This window comes from Aythya ferina (genome assembly GCF_964211825.1).
Source record: "Aythya ferina genome assembly, chromosome: 4".
NCBI classification, from domain to species: Eukaryota; Metazoa; Chordata; class Aves; order Anseriformes; family Anatidae; genus Aythya; species Aythya ferina.
In genome coordinates, this window is record NC_140300.1 from 72,029,126 (window position 1) to 72,044,456 (window position 15,331).

Here is a 15,331-nt window from a genome sequence, read left to right on the forward strand (position 1 = left end):
TTGAAAAACAGATACTTCACCTTCAGGACTAAGCATTTCTACCACAGGAACTGCAAGGATCTAACGACTTCAGTTTTTCTTGTGATAATTCTTAAACATGAATTTGAGGTCAGTGTGCCATACTTCTTGTTGGTTTTTTTGTTGTTTTTTTTTTTTTTTTTTTTCTTTAAGTTCATCCTGAATGACTGTAGCTGGAACCAAACCCTGGCAAGTGAAATCAAATAGGATAAAACATTCCCTATTGACACATAAGGCAAGAAGCACAAAAAAAAATATGGATTAGTTATCAATTAAAAGAGTAAAGTGTTTTTCTTTTTTACTCATTACTTGGTCGTCTTTACAGGTCCACAGCAGAAGGGAACTATTGGATAACTCAATGAAGTCCAAAAATTAACAAAGAAAGCAAAAAGTTTAATTATGCTGCATAAAGAACTCTGCTTTTTAATTACAAGTACTGAAAAATTAATGTTAAAAGCTTCTGGAGAATAATAGAGTAACCTTTAACAGTAATTTTAAAGCTGTTATTTTTTCCATTTCTTGAGCACCTATCCATAGTTAAGGGTCTAATTATTACACTTTCTCCTACAAACTACTGAAAACAGAAAATATCCAGCAGTTTAAATAACATGAAAAAAGCTGCATCTATTTAACAGTTGCAGAATTCATAGGACAGAGGCAGTAAAATATATATATATATAAAACAAAAAGACAAGAATTAAGAATCCTACAGCAAGAATATTAACTGTAATAAAAGACATTAAAACCAGCAGCTAGTTAGGTGCCAGGACATAATAAAACCCATAAGGACAGGCAAAGAATGATGCTAAGTTAGGGAGAAAGAGTCTGTTTTCAGAGAAGAACTTCCTGACCGACACCACAACAAAGCAACACGAACGGTGACTGTGTGGTCCCCTTTCTTGTAAATAAATCAGGCGTCAAATGTTGATCTGTGGTTCATAAGAGGCCTAAGCCTTCTCCAAGGATTTGTAGTATTCTGTCAGCACAGTCCAAGCCTTAGGAGCCATGAAGCCTTCCGGTGGGTTTTGTCCTTCTCGAGCCAGCTTGCGCATGCGGGTCCCTGATATAAAATCGAAGTCTTCGTGGCTGAGAGGATAGGGGTGGGAGTAAGGGGAGAGAGGGAAAAGAACAGGTAGGGAGAGGAAAAAAAAAAAAATAGTTAAAAAGAATGCAAAGTTACTCACAATTCTTCTGCTTTTTTGATAACTTAATGGAAGTTCTTCTTGGAAGTATAATCTGATAGCAACTTATTTCCAGACATTTGTCCATCAGTGCCAGTATATCTTTACACACCCACTACAACACAGAGCTTAGGTAACTCCTGAGGTTTAGCAGCTCGGTCCAACTCATCTTCTGGGAGTTGGATCGAGTCTGTGCCTTCATCTAGCCTGGCTTTCTCTCTCTGTGAGGAACTCTGCTGAGAGACAACTCTCTCCTCCACCTCCTGTCTCAGTTCTCTGTCAACAACAGCAGCCATCCTATTCTGCACCCTCATCCTCTCTGCCCCAGCAGCAGCCCAGCAGTCCACCAGTTGCAGTACTGGTTAGAGAAGATCATTTCAGTGCACTAGGGAATGGAAGAACAACATGGCAGAAGATCTCATAACGAAGGACAATTTGCAGAACAAAAAGTAAACTGATTGCTGATTACTGATCATCATTAACAGGACAATCTAAATTAAAATCAACTTCTCAGGTAAGTGGTGATAAGCAGCAAAAGTTCCAGTCAAGTTCAGTTCCTACTCCTCACAACAGTGAAACAGTAAAACCAAGACAAGAGTGCCACAATCCTACCAAGTGTTCCAAAGAAAAATGATTTATTCTTAAATTAAATATGGCAATTTTACTTACGCCATTTGTTCAATTTGCAACATGTATCCATTACTCATTCTTTGCTTGTCTGTTTGAAATAAAAGCCAAGTATTGATCTCAGATGCACATGCCTGAGACAGAAACAAGAGCCAAGTGTGTGCATCAGAGGGCAGAACTTGGCTCTAAGTGCTGAGCTACGCTCAGTAGGGTATGGAAGTTAGCAAGATGCAGAAAGCATTCCACAGTTCCCTTTCACAAAACCACTAACCCCATAACTTTTTGATTTGGATTGTATGCATCTACACAGCAGCAGTGCCATACGTGCTCTTTGCTTATTGCTCTTAATTCAGAGAGCGATCTCTGAATTAGGTTCTTGAAGCGCAACAGCAAGGCAAAAAACCCTACTGTGCTTCAATTTTGCAAAATATAAATTACGCAAAAATAAAAGCTTTAAGCTGATGCAAGCCCATCAGAGAAAGAATAATGTCACCAGCATTAAGAACACCTGTACATTTTGTTCCTTGGTGCGGAGATGCTCAGTGCTTACTAACACCGCTCGATGGTAACTCGAGTTCTTTAAGAACTGTTTCTACAAAACCTGTGTGGTGAAATGAGGAGCCTGGTGAATCTTCTAGCAAAAATAAACAATAAAAAATTAAGTCTTTAGATGACTGGGAAGATAAGAGTAAAGCAAGTGCTATGAAGTTTCTCTATGTTTTCTACAACACCAAGGTCCAAACACCAAAACTACATTGTTATGTTTTATTCCCTCCTTGCCCTTTAAGATTGCAGAAAGACTCAAATTCCTCCATGCCCTACATGTGAAATAACGGGACCAAGGCAATAAGTTTACGTGCACCATAGAAGTTTGCTTCAATAAGGACCCCATTTCCTTCAGCTTCCTCTTATCCCTAGTTGTGGCTGTGCAAGAAGCAGCTGTAAGGATGGGATAGAGAACTACCCAAAAAAGAAAAATCCACTACGAAAATCTAGAGAAGCCTTCGAAAAAGGACAGAAAAACATTAATAAGGGTCATTTAAGAAACATGCTACATTCAGTATAGCAAAATATTGCTTCAATAGTCATTTTCAAACATTTCTAAAGTACAGAAGTACTAAGTGGTGCCTTCCCAAACTTCTGTTAAATAGGATTCACTTTTAAAAATTACTTTAATTAGTAATCCCTAAATTGACTCAATATGGAGCTTTGGCAATATACACCCTCCATTTAAATGGTCCAATCATTTTTCCTTTTTTTTTTTTTTTTTTTTTTTTTTTGTAAATTCCTTCCTTTTCAATTTTCTGCTCAAGTTTCCAGCTTAATTTCCCCGGCATTTAGGTGTTATTGAAATAAATAACACCTAAGTACTGCCTTCACTAATGGCAAAAATAAATTCTCCTGGGTATCTGAAAGTGCTACGTCTACTAAATAGAAATGCTGTAGTGTGATATGAAACACAAGCATTTTGAAACAAAATGTGACTTACTTCTTAACAAAAACTTACTTCTTAACAAAAGAAGACAAAAAGAAGAGTCCAGTAACTCTGTCCAGTGAGCTTTGAGAAAATTGGGAGCTACTCAATGTAAAATGGACTTGAGCAGAACAGGAACTGCATGGGGAAATGTTTGACCATTAAAGCTGTTATGGAATTAAACACAACAGCCATCCAAATCCAATTCTCAAGTAAAATTTGGAATGAATCTCAGTGAAAATCAACTCAGCCTTTTTTTTTTGAGCACGGGATTTAAGTGCTGTTCAAATTTCTATTCAGTAGCTGCTGGAAGTAGCTTTCTTTGAGCCACACTGCAAACAAGTAAATGCCTGTAAAAATTATTTCACTTTTTACTATCAATCAAGTTTGACTAGTATTGATGTAATATTCGGTGCCTACACAATTAAAAGCTTTCTCAAAGTTTCATTATGAACTTAAACATGAAGAACAGTGCTCAAGGCTGACTTCAAGCTCGTAGTTCTTACGACAAAACAAGCAAGCTATCACCAGTTTGCACGTAGGAAACAACTGTATGCAGATGCCCACAGTCCTGTAGGTTCTTGACTCTGCTGCATCTTCAAGCTGTCCGTAGAGTACTTCAATACAATAACCGAAGGGAAAAAAAAAAATCTCTTCAGCAATTATTCCCTGCAGGTTTAAAGGTTTAATCAAAGTATAGTGCATTTTATACAGCTGATTTTCGCTTATCATTTATTAGGAAGAAGTCTCTTCCCTATAAGTGTTCTTTATACTACCCCGTACCAGCTATTCCAGCCAGATGAGTACAAACACACCGATTCTGGGGAGCCCTAACCTTTTCCTAGGGTATCTGGCCCCGTGCAAATGACCTCCCTGAAATTCCCATTCCCTGCGGAGAGCAATGTCTCTAGTGGGAATCTGAGGGTCTTAAGAAATCACTCGTAAAATCAACACTCATGACAACAGTAAGGACCCATGCACTCGCAGTTTCACTTATTCATTAAAACAGTTTTTCTGGAAGCAAACATATAGAAATAGAGCAATAACATGACTTTGCTCTGCTGGGACTTCAAAACGTGTTCTACTCAGCTGGCAAACCTTCAGATCCAATTACTTCCACAGACCTCTTTATCTCAGGTTCAGTCTTTTAACACTTCTCCTTTTCCACCTTCTTATTCCCTGAACAGAATCTGTCAGGAGGTGAAATCCAAGCTTATAATGCTTCTCGGGAGGATTTCGACTGGATTGAAATTTGCCTTCGCAGTGTCAAGTTGTGACCTACAGCAGCACTTCAGCAGGGCACTGTTCCCTACAGCGTTAGCCTTTGTCACGTCAATCTGCATGAATGTCTGGGGAACACCCTGCCATGCTGAGCGAACCAGCTCACATCCACTAGGTTCAACACCAAACCAGTTATGAAAAAACTCTGTGGGAAAGCGAAACATAACCTATATGTTTAATAACATCATAAGAAAGCAAATCCTCTACTTGGCTTGCTGATTGGCAGAAGGGTTTAGGTATTTTGAGCTGCTGTGGTGCTTTAATGTATCCTAAATGATATACTAATGTTAACTGAGAAGCAATATTTCATGGAACTAAATTAAGATGCATAATCAAGTGTGCCTGTTTCAACCTCTTGCTGCCACTTTAAAATCAGGTATCACGCCAAACAAGTTTGGAACAGTACGTGCTTGGCTGAAACAGCTACCTGTAAGTATGATTGATATATGCAAGCAGCTATGACAACTGTATTTCATAGTTTATTCCCAGGACTTTTAAAGTCAAAATCATCACTGCTCTTCAGATACCCATGCTTCATTCGCATTTCACAAAGCACATGAACAGCCTGCTACAGTAACCTTACTTATGGGTTCCTTTTAGCTGAAGTGATCTCATGGGTTTTCTTCAAGGATGGAAAAAAAAAAAAAAAAAAAAAAAAAAAAAGCCATTTATTCCAGACACTGCAGGGAGGTTTTTCTTTTTTTCTTTTTTTTTTTTTTAATTATTTTTTGGCTGTACATGTGTTGGGTATTTTGTTGGGTTTTGTGTTGAATTGTCAGACTAATTTCCTTTCTTAATTATTTTTTTTCCTCAGCAGCAGTCTGTGGCTGCATTTTTAGGACCGGTCTTCAGCAAAGAATTAGGAATCGTTGCTCACCCAAACAACTATTAAGCCACCAATCCCAAAGTACACTTGTTTGTGGTAACTGAGAGGCCTTTTTGGCTGAAGAAACATACCGACTTCTTCTGAACAGATTTCAGCATTAGGTAGTTGTTTATGGGGTTCTTGTTTTTACTTTTTACACTTCTGATAGTGGCTCTCAGATCACTGGAAGTTCATTGGAAGGTCTCCACTGTAACTACAGCTCTCTCTGTAAATATTTCCAAAACACGTCTGGCCATCTTCAGCTACTGATCCACATTCAGTTCTGTTTCAGGAGTGGCTGAATTTAGACTACCAAGGCACAAGGAGTTACCAAATTTGGATCTCGGAAAAGCCAGGAACCAGAACGAGTGCTGTTCTCACAGCAGTCTCCATCTCAGGACCCAGCTGCCTGCTGACATCTGTTCCCTTGAGTCACCAACACGGTGGAAATGGCACAGCAAAGAGAACAATGACAAAGAAATGACAGACCTCAGCTTTTTGCCTGCAGTTACCAACACACAGGTCACACATCATTCCAAAAAGCTCCCTTTGGCCATTGCTTGGCGATGTGGCCCTGTGGATGACCGGATTCCTGGTGAACGACTCCTCTGGGGCAGGCCTGAGCTTGCTTGCAGGACAAGAACTGTGAACTCAGGAGATTAAGTCTCCCAGACCCAAAGCTAGGATTTAAAATCTGTGGTGGTCTTCAGAAGTCTGCACCGTGACACATACCTGTTGTAAAATTAGGAGGTCGTGGGGGCAGCAGCTAAGACATGCAGCTCACCTACAGCTCAGTCTGGGGGAAACCCACAGAGTAAATGCTTGATGTAAGCTTCCATGCCTCTGTCAGTGATGTAAGCTCTTGAACTGCCTATTGCCTGTCAACTATCCAAGCCTCAAGGAATTGAATTAGATGCGACAGAAGTCAAGTTACCCGTTCCTCAAACAAGCCAGAGCAATGCTTCTCTGCATACGGCCCTCTTCCCCACATTTTCACATTGTGGTTTCCACCACGTAAGTGGTGAGCTCAGGAAAGACTTACACGAACATGACTGTTTCATACCCAAGGGTGCTCCAGCAGCACTGACACTCATGTTTCCAGACAACCCGCTGTTCCCTGCCATTCTCCTTACAGAGCCGAACACCACATGGTCCAGGAGTCTATGTTTTTGGCATTACAGACTATCTTGAAATGCAGCCAGCTGCACCCACCCAGGCTCTAACTCTGTCTGGAGCCTACCACAGTGTTCTGCCTATGGTGAGCAGGAGCATGAATGGTTTTCTCTTCGAGCCTGCGTGCATCTGCATTGCCATCTAGAGGTTTGCTGCCACACTCCAGTCCAGCCTGCAGCTTACAAACAGCATTCAGAGAACGACAGGACAAATGGTCTGCATGCTGACAGCAGCAAGGTAAAGCTGCATGGTAACAGCTCTATGAGCTTTTTTTCCCAAGACAGTGACAGAAAAAAAAAGCCTCAAACTAAAGGCAAACCTCTTATCAGAGGTGGTGTTGTGTTTTTGTGTGTTTTAGTTGTTAATCATTTACTCTGGCTAATGCCAGAGGTACACTTTTACTCCCCTTGATCTAAATCAAATCTATCCTGCACCAGCAGAACTCTTTCACTTTGGTCTTGTTGTATTTATCTTGGACCTGGGCAGGCCTCACCTGGAGAACTGTGTCCAGTTCTGGGCTCCCCAATACAAAAAAGACAGGGATCTCCTGGAAAGTGTCCAGCGGAGGGCCACAAAGACGATATGGGGCCTGGAGCATCTTCCCTATGAGGAAAGGCTGAGAGACATGGGGCTGTTCAGCCTGGAGAAAAGAAGACTGAGAGGGGATCTCCTCGATGTGTATAAATACCTGAGGTGTGGGGGACAGAGGGATTTGAATATCTCCTTCTCTGGAGATATTCAAGGCCCATCTGGACGCCTACCTTGGCAGCCTGCTCTAGGGTACCTGCATTGGGAGGGGGGTTGGACCCGATGATCTTTCGAGGTCCCTTCCAACCCCTTCAGTTCTGTGATTCTGTGCTCTTTCAAACCAACCCATTTAATCACTTGGACAATAAACAAACAGGACAAATACCCGTAGCATCTACTACAACAGCCTTTTGACTGCTATGGTATAATGCATAAAAGCTGGGACAAAACTAGCAAAATTTACATCAGGATTTAGTTATTGTGCACAGCAATGAGGGTTTCTAGGCACATCTCAAATAATGAATGGCACAAAGGTAGTGAAGTATTCAACAGCTAGGGGCAGTAAGTGTAGGAAGACTTTCATGTCACATGTTAGGAGTATCCTTCCCTCTAATTTTATTCCTTCTAATAAAAGTGCCATCTGCGTCACTTTGTAGGTCTGGTCTGATGCTGCTACCCAGAGCTACACTTGGTTGAAAAAAAAAAAAAAAAGAAAAAAAAAAAGACACCCGGTTGCAATACTATCCAAAGAGATGCTTCAGAGCACTGAGGGAAGCCTTATACTGGAATGCTGCCTAAATGGGAGGAAAGAGGAAGGAAGAACAACATCAGCAAACTGCAATTGCTAAATAAGCCTCCCTGATTAGATTCTATTTCAAAACATCTGCAGTGTAGTAAATCATCAAATTTCCAAACACATATGGACATTGTAGAGTAACACACAGCGAAGCTATTTTAATTCTTGTCAGGTTTCAGCAAATTTGCCTTTGTCTTGCTGCTTCTTATTTCCAAACAATGCAAGAACTTACCGTAAAATTAGATTTAGTTGTGCAAGAGAAGATAACACTTTACAGCTTTCAAAAATAAAAGCAGGCCAGTTCAGGTGCTTGGAATTTACTGCTGAAATATAAAGTATTCACATAACTTGTGACTAAGGCTGAGGCAGCACAGTATCTACTAAAGTATAATTAATTGTGAGAAACACAAGATGCTGAATAAAATATGTTGGTTGATTGCCACAAGCCAGTGACATCTTTGGAGACTCTGTATAATTGTAGCATAAGCAGCTGAAAATTTTCAGTTATTTATTTCAGTTAGTATTTCAGTACTAACTTCAACTGCAGCTTGACTTAAAAGTAGTTTCAATAATCTGAATAAAGAGGTTTAAACTAAACTGACAAATCTCCTTTCCAGTTCCACTCACTGACACCACAGCAACACATGCAGTAAGTTTTAGACTCTGTTATGCCACATGCAAATAATCTTGGGATAGTCAGAAGACAAAATTACCTGTCCTGTAACTAAATCATAAAAACAAAAGCCAGTTAAAAACTCCTGGGTCACACAATGGACTTCGGGCACCATTTTGCATTATTGTTAAGCAAGCAGCTAGTTGCCACTACATTGTCCACTACCTTCCTTCTCCCTGCTGCACTCTCCCATTGATTCTCCTGCATCACATCTGATGCTTACCTGACACCAAGCAAGCATATTTAGGAAGATAAACCAGCAGAAAGCTAATCCTTCCATTAAAACGAGTAATAATATTTTCCTGCAGACCTAGCTACTTGTGCCAGCTTGTTCCAGAATTACACAAAATCCAGTACCTGGGAGGAAAATGGGAGCTTCCAGTGGCAACTCAAGTTGCATCAGGTAAGTTGTGCTGTGGAACTGCACCCAAATCATGGCTGAAGTCAAGTTGTATCAGTGGTCTAAAAATGCCTCTGAAGACTGGTATCTTTTAGCTATATAAAACTAGTTAAAAACTACTCTTTTACTGGAGGGTGCAGGGGAAGAAAAGGCAGCTGCTGCTCAAAATGTTTTAGAACTAAAACACGACTTACTGCTCAGAGTCATAATAGTCCATGCATTTCTTTTTCTTATTATAAGCTGCAACTCTGAAGGGTACAATTTCCAGTGCTCGCAGGCCTGGGGCCATTGTCAACACTTTAGCACCGTGGGTTGGTTCATACAGATCTTTCCCAGTGTCAGGGTGCGGCATTCCTGCTGGATCTCGCCCTACGATGTAGAAGTTAGCTCCTGCAACCATCCGTGATCTGCAGTGCCACTGAACCTAGAACACAGACAAGGGAAGAGGTTAAAAGAAAACAATTAAAAATACGACCTTCAAAATGTGTGCACTGTTTAACTACCCCATTTCACCCCCCCCCAGTCAAACAGATATTCTTTCCACTACAGAGCCACACCAGAACAAAGAATCAACTATGTGAATCACCAAACTTACAGCTAAGGCATACCACGCTCCTGTTTCATTTGCATAGCAGGATGCTTAAAAAACTACTTACTTTACTAGTGTTTGGAACAGCATAAACTGAGGATTTAGGTCCTGCTATCCTAAAGCAGTCTCAACAACACTAAATTACCTGTAATGGTTTAGTAAGGATTTAAATTCACTGCAGTCTGATACATGATTTTCCTTGTAGAACTGGTTTTTGTTTTTTTTTTTTTCTTTCAAGGTAATTACTGGGAATGCTAAAAACAGAAAAACACTAAATTGGTGCTTATGAAGCATGTCATTTGAAATCTCACAATTTGAAAGATGTCCATCCTGTTGACAGCCATACTGAGCTTGTTTCTGCAAATCATTTGCACTACAGCAATAAATCTGGTACCAATGTCTTTTACATAACCTACAGAAAATGATTAAAGGAACAATCTCTTATTTCTTGGCTATACACATTATTGACAGGCTGTATTCTGAGGTCACAGATAATACTGTAGAGGTTTGGAGAAAATTCTTATTCTATCCAGAATAAGGACTGTGGATTTCATTCCTTCTCATATGTTCCTGAGTATGAGAATGAAGTAGAAGACTTCTATGAATTCTCAGAAAAGGTCTACGGGGAACATTGCAAGATTCCCTGCAGTAACTCACTCACATAGCTCAACTGGATCTGGACTACAGTTCCAGTTCTGAACTGAAAGGCACTGCAAGCTCTGCTTGATCAGTCAAACAGCCACTAGAAAGGAAGTGCCCTCTGTCTAATTTATTTCCACCAGTGGTATCTCCTACCTATCACAAAGCTACCACAGAATTAACCACTTGAGCCTAGTCGGAATTTGAACTTCCACAAACTCCTGGGGTTCCAACCCAAGTCCTAGCTTTTAAATAAAGTATTGCCAAATAATTATTTCATATACATGTAAAAGCTTTGACATAATTCTCTCTAAATTAAGTTTGCCAAAAAATAAACGAAGCCGTTTTTTTTTCCCTGATTTGTGTATAGCCCTCCAATATACACACTTTTCACTTCATAGTAATCATCTCAAGTATCTGAACACTCAGGACAACCGTAAGATGCAGTAATTGATCTTGGAATTCCTTCTGAAACAGGTCCTAAAAAGAAGGAAAGATGAATTCATTGTCATGCCCTTCTAACTCTAAGGAAAACGAGCATGAGAACAACACTGTCTTCTGCCCTTTCCAAACCAAATCCTTCAATCCAGAACATTCTGGTTGATAACAGAGGGATCTTTTACAGTTTGATTTCCCAATAAGTTTAGTCTTCTCTGTCCACTAAAAAAGCACCACCCATGAACGTCAGGCACAGCACAGAACAAAATATTTTAGTGCACTATCAGAAGGGTTAGGCACACCAGCAAAAGGTTCCGGTTTTGCTGCTGTTGATTTAAACTCCTGACGTACTTACCTCAGTTGGTCCAGCATACATCATGGGGGAAGGAAATATAGCCACCACCGTTGTTTCTGGATTCAAGATCCCCTCCTCCAGCACCGCAGCATGCTGCTTCATGCGCCACATGAGAGGAACATCGTCCTCCTTTGTCCAGCCTCCAAGCGGATGCAAGAGCAACACGGGGCGCCTGTAGCCACGCTCCAAAAGCTGCTTGTGAGTGTCCTGCATTAGAAGCGCGTGCCCGTTGTGCACTGGGTTGCGTAACTGGAACGCAAAGACAGCATCTACAGAGGAAATAAAAAGACAAAAGATAAGGAAGGCAAGTTATTTTATCGGGAGTTGTAGGACACATAACCTGGAAAGAACACAGAGACATTTTCTGAGCATTGAGGGATGAAGCTAGGGAAGCTGAAGTCAAACAGAATTGAATCTGGCACAGGTTGCCCAGGGAAGCTGTGGAATGTCTTTCCTTGGAGATACTAAAAGCTGCCTGAACGTGGTCCTGAGCAACCAGCTCTAGGTGGCCCTGCTTCAGCAGCAGGATTGGATTGACCTCCAGAAGTCACTTCCATCCTCATACAGCCTGTGAAATCTAGAGAACGGGTTTTTATATTTTTCAGGTGTCAAATATATTTACTGGGGGAATAGCTAAAGCTATACTAGTGTCTTAAACCAGCAGATCCTGGAAATAATGACCATGCTGAAAAAAGACAGGAACTCGGGACCAATACCAGTTTGCTGATGTTACACCCTTCCTTCACACTTAGAAGTGGTTTGCAGGTGCCTGCCACCTGCAAAGGTGTCACCTGCCACCTGAAGGGAGTAATGATCAATTCTTTGCTTTATGGTATTACTTAGCCTCTTATTTATTTGCCTAACAACTGCTTAAGTGAGAAAGACTGTTTTGTTTCTTCCACAATATAAAGTTAGCAACTAGCTCAGTTTTTAATTGTGATGCATTCCACTTGCACCCATTTACTTGCATGGCTGTCATAAGCTTTGTTCCCCAGAAGCAGCACGGAATGGACTTAAAACAGAAGAGCACGAAAGCTCAGCACTCAGCCATACCCCTACAGATCAAGTTGAATCTGATGATATTTAAATCACTTTCTACCACATTTTAACATTATCTTTTCTTGCATTAATAACATGTCTAGTGCACATGGAAAGACAAAATCAGAACCTCAGGGGTTACCACCTCTTGTGCATTTTGGCAAGATAGTACCTGAGGTTATAAAAACTATCCTTGAAACAAGGCTTGTCCCTGCAGTATTGAAGCAGCAGGCATTTGGATAAATCTTTGTAGGAAGAAACAAAACAAGAAAAAATTACTTACCAGCATTCATTTCCTTGAACTTCTGTCTTAGCTCAGCTGGAGTGAGACGGTATTGATCGAGTCCATCATTCCAATAGATACGATCAAGGACCTGTAGGTCTCCACCTACCAGCCAGTTCCCTTGCTCCATAACCATCTAGGAAAAGAAATGAAAAATCCATGCTGGGATTGCTTATCAGCCTGTTCTGAGCATTGAGACCACTACAAAGGGGGCACAATATTTACAAAAGAGAGAGTTCCAAGTTAATTGCATTTAACGGTCTGAAATCAATCACCAATATTAAAAAAATAATAATAAAATAAATCACTGGAACATAGTCCAAACATGTTACACCACTAATCCATGGCAGACTTATGCCTTTCTTTTAGAAAGAACAGAACTTACTGTTTTCCCCCATCTCCTCCAATATATAGAAAAGCAAGAAAACCATGTTCTTAACCAACATTATTATATAACAACAAAAAAATATTGGCTGGAAAAGTTAATATACTGAGTAGAATGAAGTTGGATGCTTTACAGTTTTTGGTCAAAGCTAATGCACTTCCAGTATCATGCAGCAGTTCACATGGTTCTGGTCAGCAATAACATATCAAATAAAACAGTTCTAATTTACTCATCTGATTTAATTTATGAATAAAATCAGATCTTTAAAGTAAGACAGCTTTTGGATTTGTTTCACTTCAACACTTTATCAAGGCAACATGTATTGTACGCTCACTACAATTCTTTTAGTATCGTCCAACACCACCTCACCCTTTATCAAAAGAATACTTACAGCAAGCTGCCTAACATAATCTATCAATGGCCATAGAAATCAACAATCTGATTGATTTTTGTCAACACATTGCTTTTGAAAGGCTTTTTTGGTCTTGTCTTCAAGCTTCATATACATTTCCAGTCATTTTTAAGCCTGATGTCATTTAGAGATGACAAACTTCCTTGATACAACAGAAGAGTTTGTGTGTACCAAACCCACGAGTCAAGATGTTACAATTAAGTGTGATTTTTGTTCTTTTCCTTTTTTTTGGTTATTTGGTTGTTGTTTTTTTACTTTGAGATACAGACAGAGGACCTGCTGTTGGAGTTAAATGATGCTGCAATCACCAAACCATTCCCCAAGAAAATGCCAGATTTTGACATCTTACCAAGGTGTGAGGGAAAAGCGTGAGAAAAACATGAAGATGAGAAAATCAGCACTACGTTAGCTCTCAGGCACCCAAGGATTTCTGATGAATTCAGAAAAGCCACAAGATTTATGTGCTCTCATGATGCTACAAAGCACATATTCATTGATATGCTGTTGCGATACCACTACACACACCAGTACAGACATAAGACGGTTTCTCATCTTCTACGTTAGTATCAGCCATGTCATTCTGATATTGCCAATATATAAGAAGTCATTCAAATCTTTTCTGCATGAGATTTTCTTAGCATTTCTTACATTTATGTTACTTTAAGTTTTCAATAAAAGGGTAGTCTTACGTTCATCAGCACAGAACACAGAGGACATCTTCCAGAATACTCTTACTTGTATCTGGCAGGGTATGTCCTTTTCCAGATATACTCTTAACTGTATAGTTGGAGTTGTAAAGCTTCAGTCAGTGAAAGATGTCATTACACATTTTTAAGAATTCAAAAAACCAGTTTTCAGACAGGTATAACCATCAGTCATACAGCTGCTTTTAGAAAACATCAAAGGCTTTCCCTTTTAATTGCAAGCTCATAATTTGAGGTTTATTTCCTTTTATCTGATTTTAAGTCGTATATGTAAACAAAGAGATATTATAGAGACAGAAATGGGAAAAGAAACATATTTATGGGCTCCACAGAACTATAATGTAACATTTATATCATCTTTCAAAAACTAAACTCAACAGCACAAGATGTTATAATTAAAATACTTCAGTATGACATACAGATAAGGTCAAGACAATAGAACATACTGAGCACAATGGATGGGAAGTAACTCCCCAGAGAGTTAAATTACAAACTCTCCAGGAAGGGTGCTTGTTTCAAGGGCATTTAAATCAGGCAATTCTCACGTGCTCCACATACAAGCAGAAAAGAAGTTTTCTTGCTTCCGTGATGCATGTGTCCACCTATTAAGGAGTTTTGATGACCCATCTGGGTCCACAGGGGATAAATTTCCTAGGCACTACACTCCTCTGTAGCACAGATTCTCTATCCTAAATTCATTTCATGGGTACTTATGGACATCAGATTTTCAGACTGAGTACAGACTACTCAACAGCTGCACTCCACAAAAAAGCACCTTTGTTTCCACTCAGATGTTTTAACTATTTCTCCAAGAAGTTTTGGTGTCAAAATACACCAGTCACAGACATCAACTCGAGATGTCCGCAGACAGGGCAGGTAACAGGACTAGCTTTTCAACTTTTAAACACACACCTTAATATAGGGATGTTCCTTGCACGTCGTTCCCCACTGCCTGGCACAGCGCTCCTCCTTCCTGTGCTCGTAGAACTCCGGGTTACGCAGAATGGCCACGCGGCGACCCTCGTACACCAGCGCGATTGCTGTACACCCATCCAGCCTCTCTTTGTCTTCCTGCGTAGCTGTTAGCACTATAGGCACTGACAGGTTAATGACTCCCCCTGCAGAGAGAAAAAAGCCATTATCCACAGCAGTGGTCATCAATTACGTTTTGGCAATCTAACCTCCTAAAAAGTTACAGCCCAGGCTGTAAGTTTATCACACAGCAGACTCAAGTGTGTATCTACGTCAGAAAAAAAGAGTCGAATCAGGCAGACATTTTGCATGGTTTGTTCAGCTGAATGCTTACCAGCTACTAACTTCTGAAAATAACCCAATGCATCTGAATTTAAAGGTTATGTGGTCCTCATTTTTAAACATTTACTTCACTGCTAGATGCTAGGAGTCTTGTTTTTCTTCACTACAAGGGTAAGATTTAAGAAACCAGTGGAGTAAATACTGCAACTATCATACAA

At 40.1% G+C, this 15,331-nt stretch overlaps 1 protein-coding gene across 3 annotated transcripts in view; it reads right to left on the minus strand.

Annotated features, from left to right (window-relative positions):
- Positions 1 to 390: 390 nt before the first annotated feature.
- PAPSS1 (3'-phosphoadenosine 5'-phosphosulfate synthase 1) overlaps positions 391 to 15,331 on the minus strand; it is a 41,920-nt gene continuing 26,979 nt past the window's right edge. For all 3 annotated transcript variants that reach the window (XM_084518286.1, XM_084518287.1, XM_084518285.1), the window contains exons 8-12: positions 14,772 to 14,977; positions 12,359 to 12,494; positions 11,038 to 11,306; positions 9,211 to 9,440; positions 391 to 1,104 (exon numbers count right to left, since the gene is read on the minus strand). In XM_084518286.1, the coding sequence (XP_084374412.1) occupies positions 966 to 1,104; positions 9,211 to 9,440; positions 11,038 to 11,306; positions 12,359 to 12,494; positions 14,772 to 14,977 (980 nt within the window). In that variant the 3' untranslated portion in view covers positions 391 to 965. The remainder of the gene's footprint in view (positions 1,105 to 9,210; positions 9,441 to 11,037; positions 11,307 to 12,358; positions 12,495 to 14,771; positions 14,978 to 15,331) is intronic.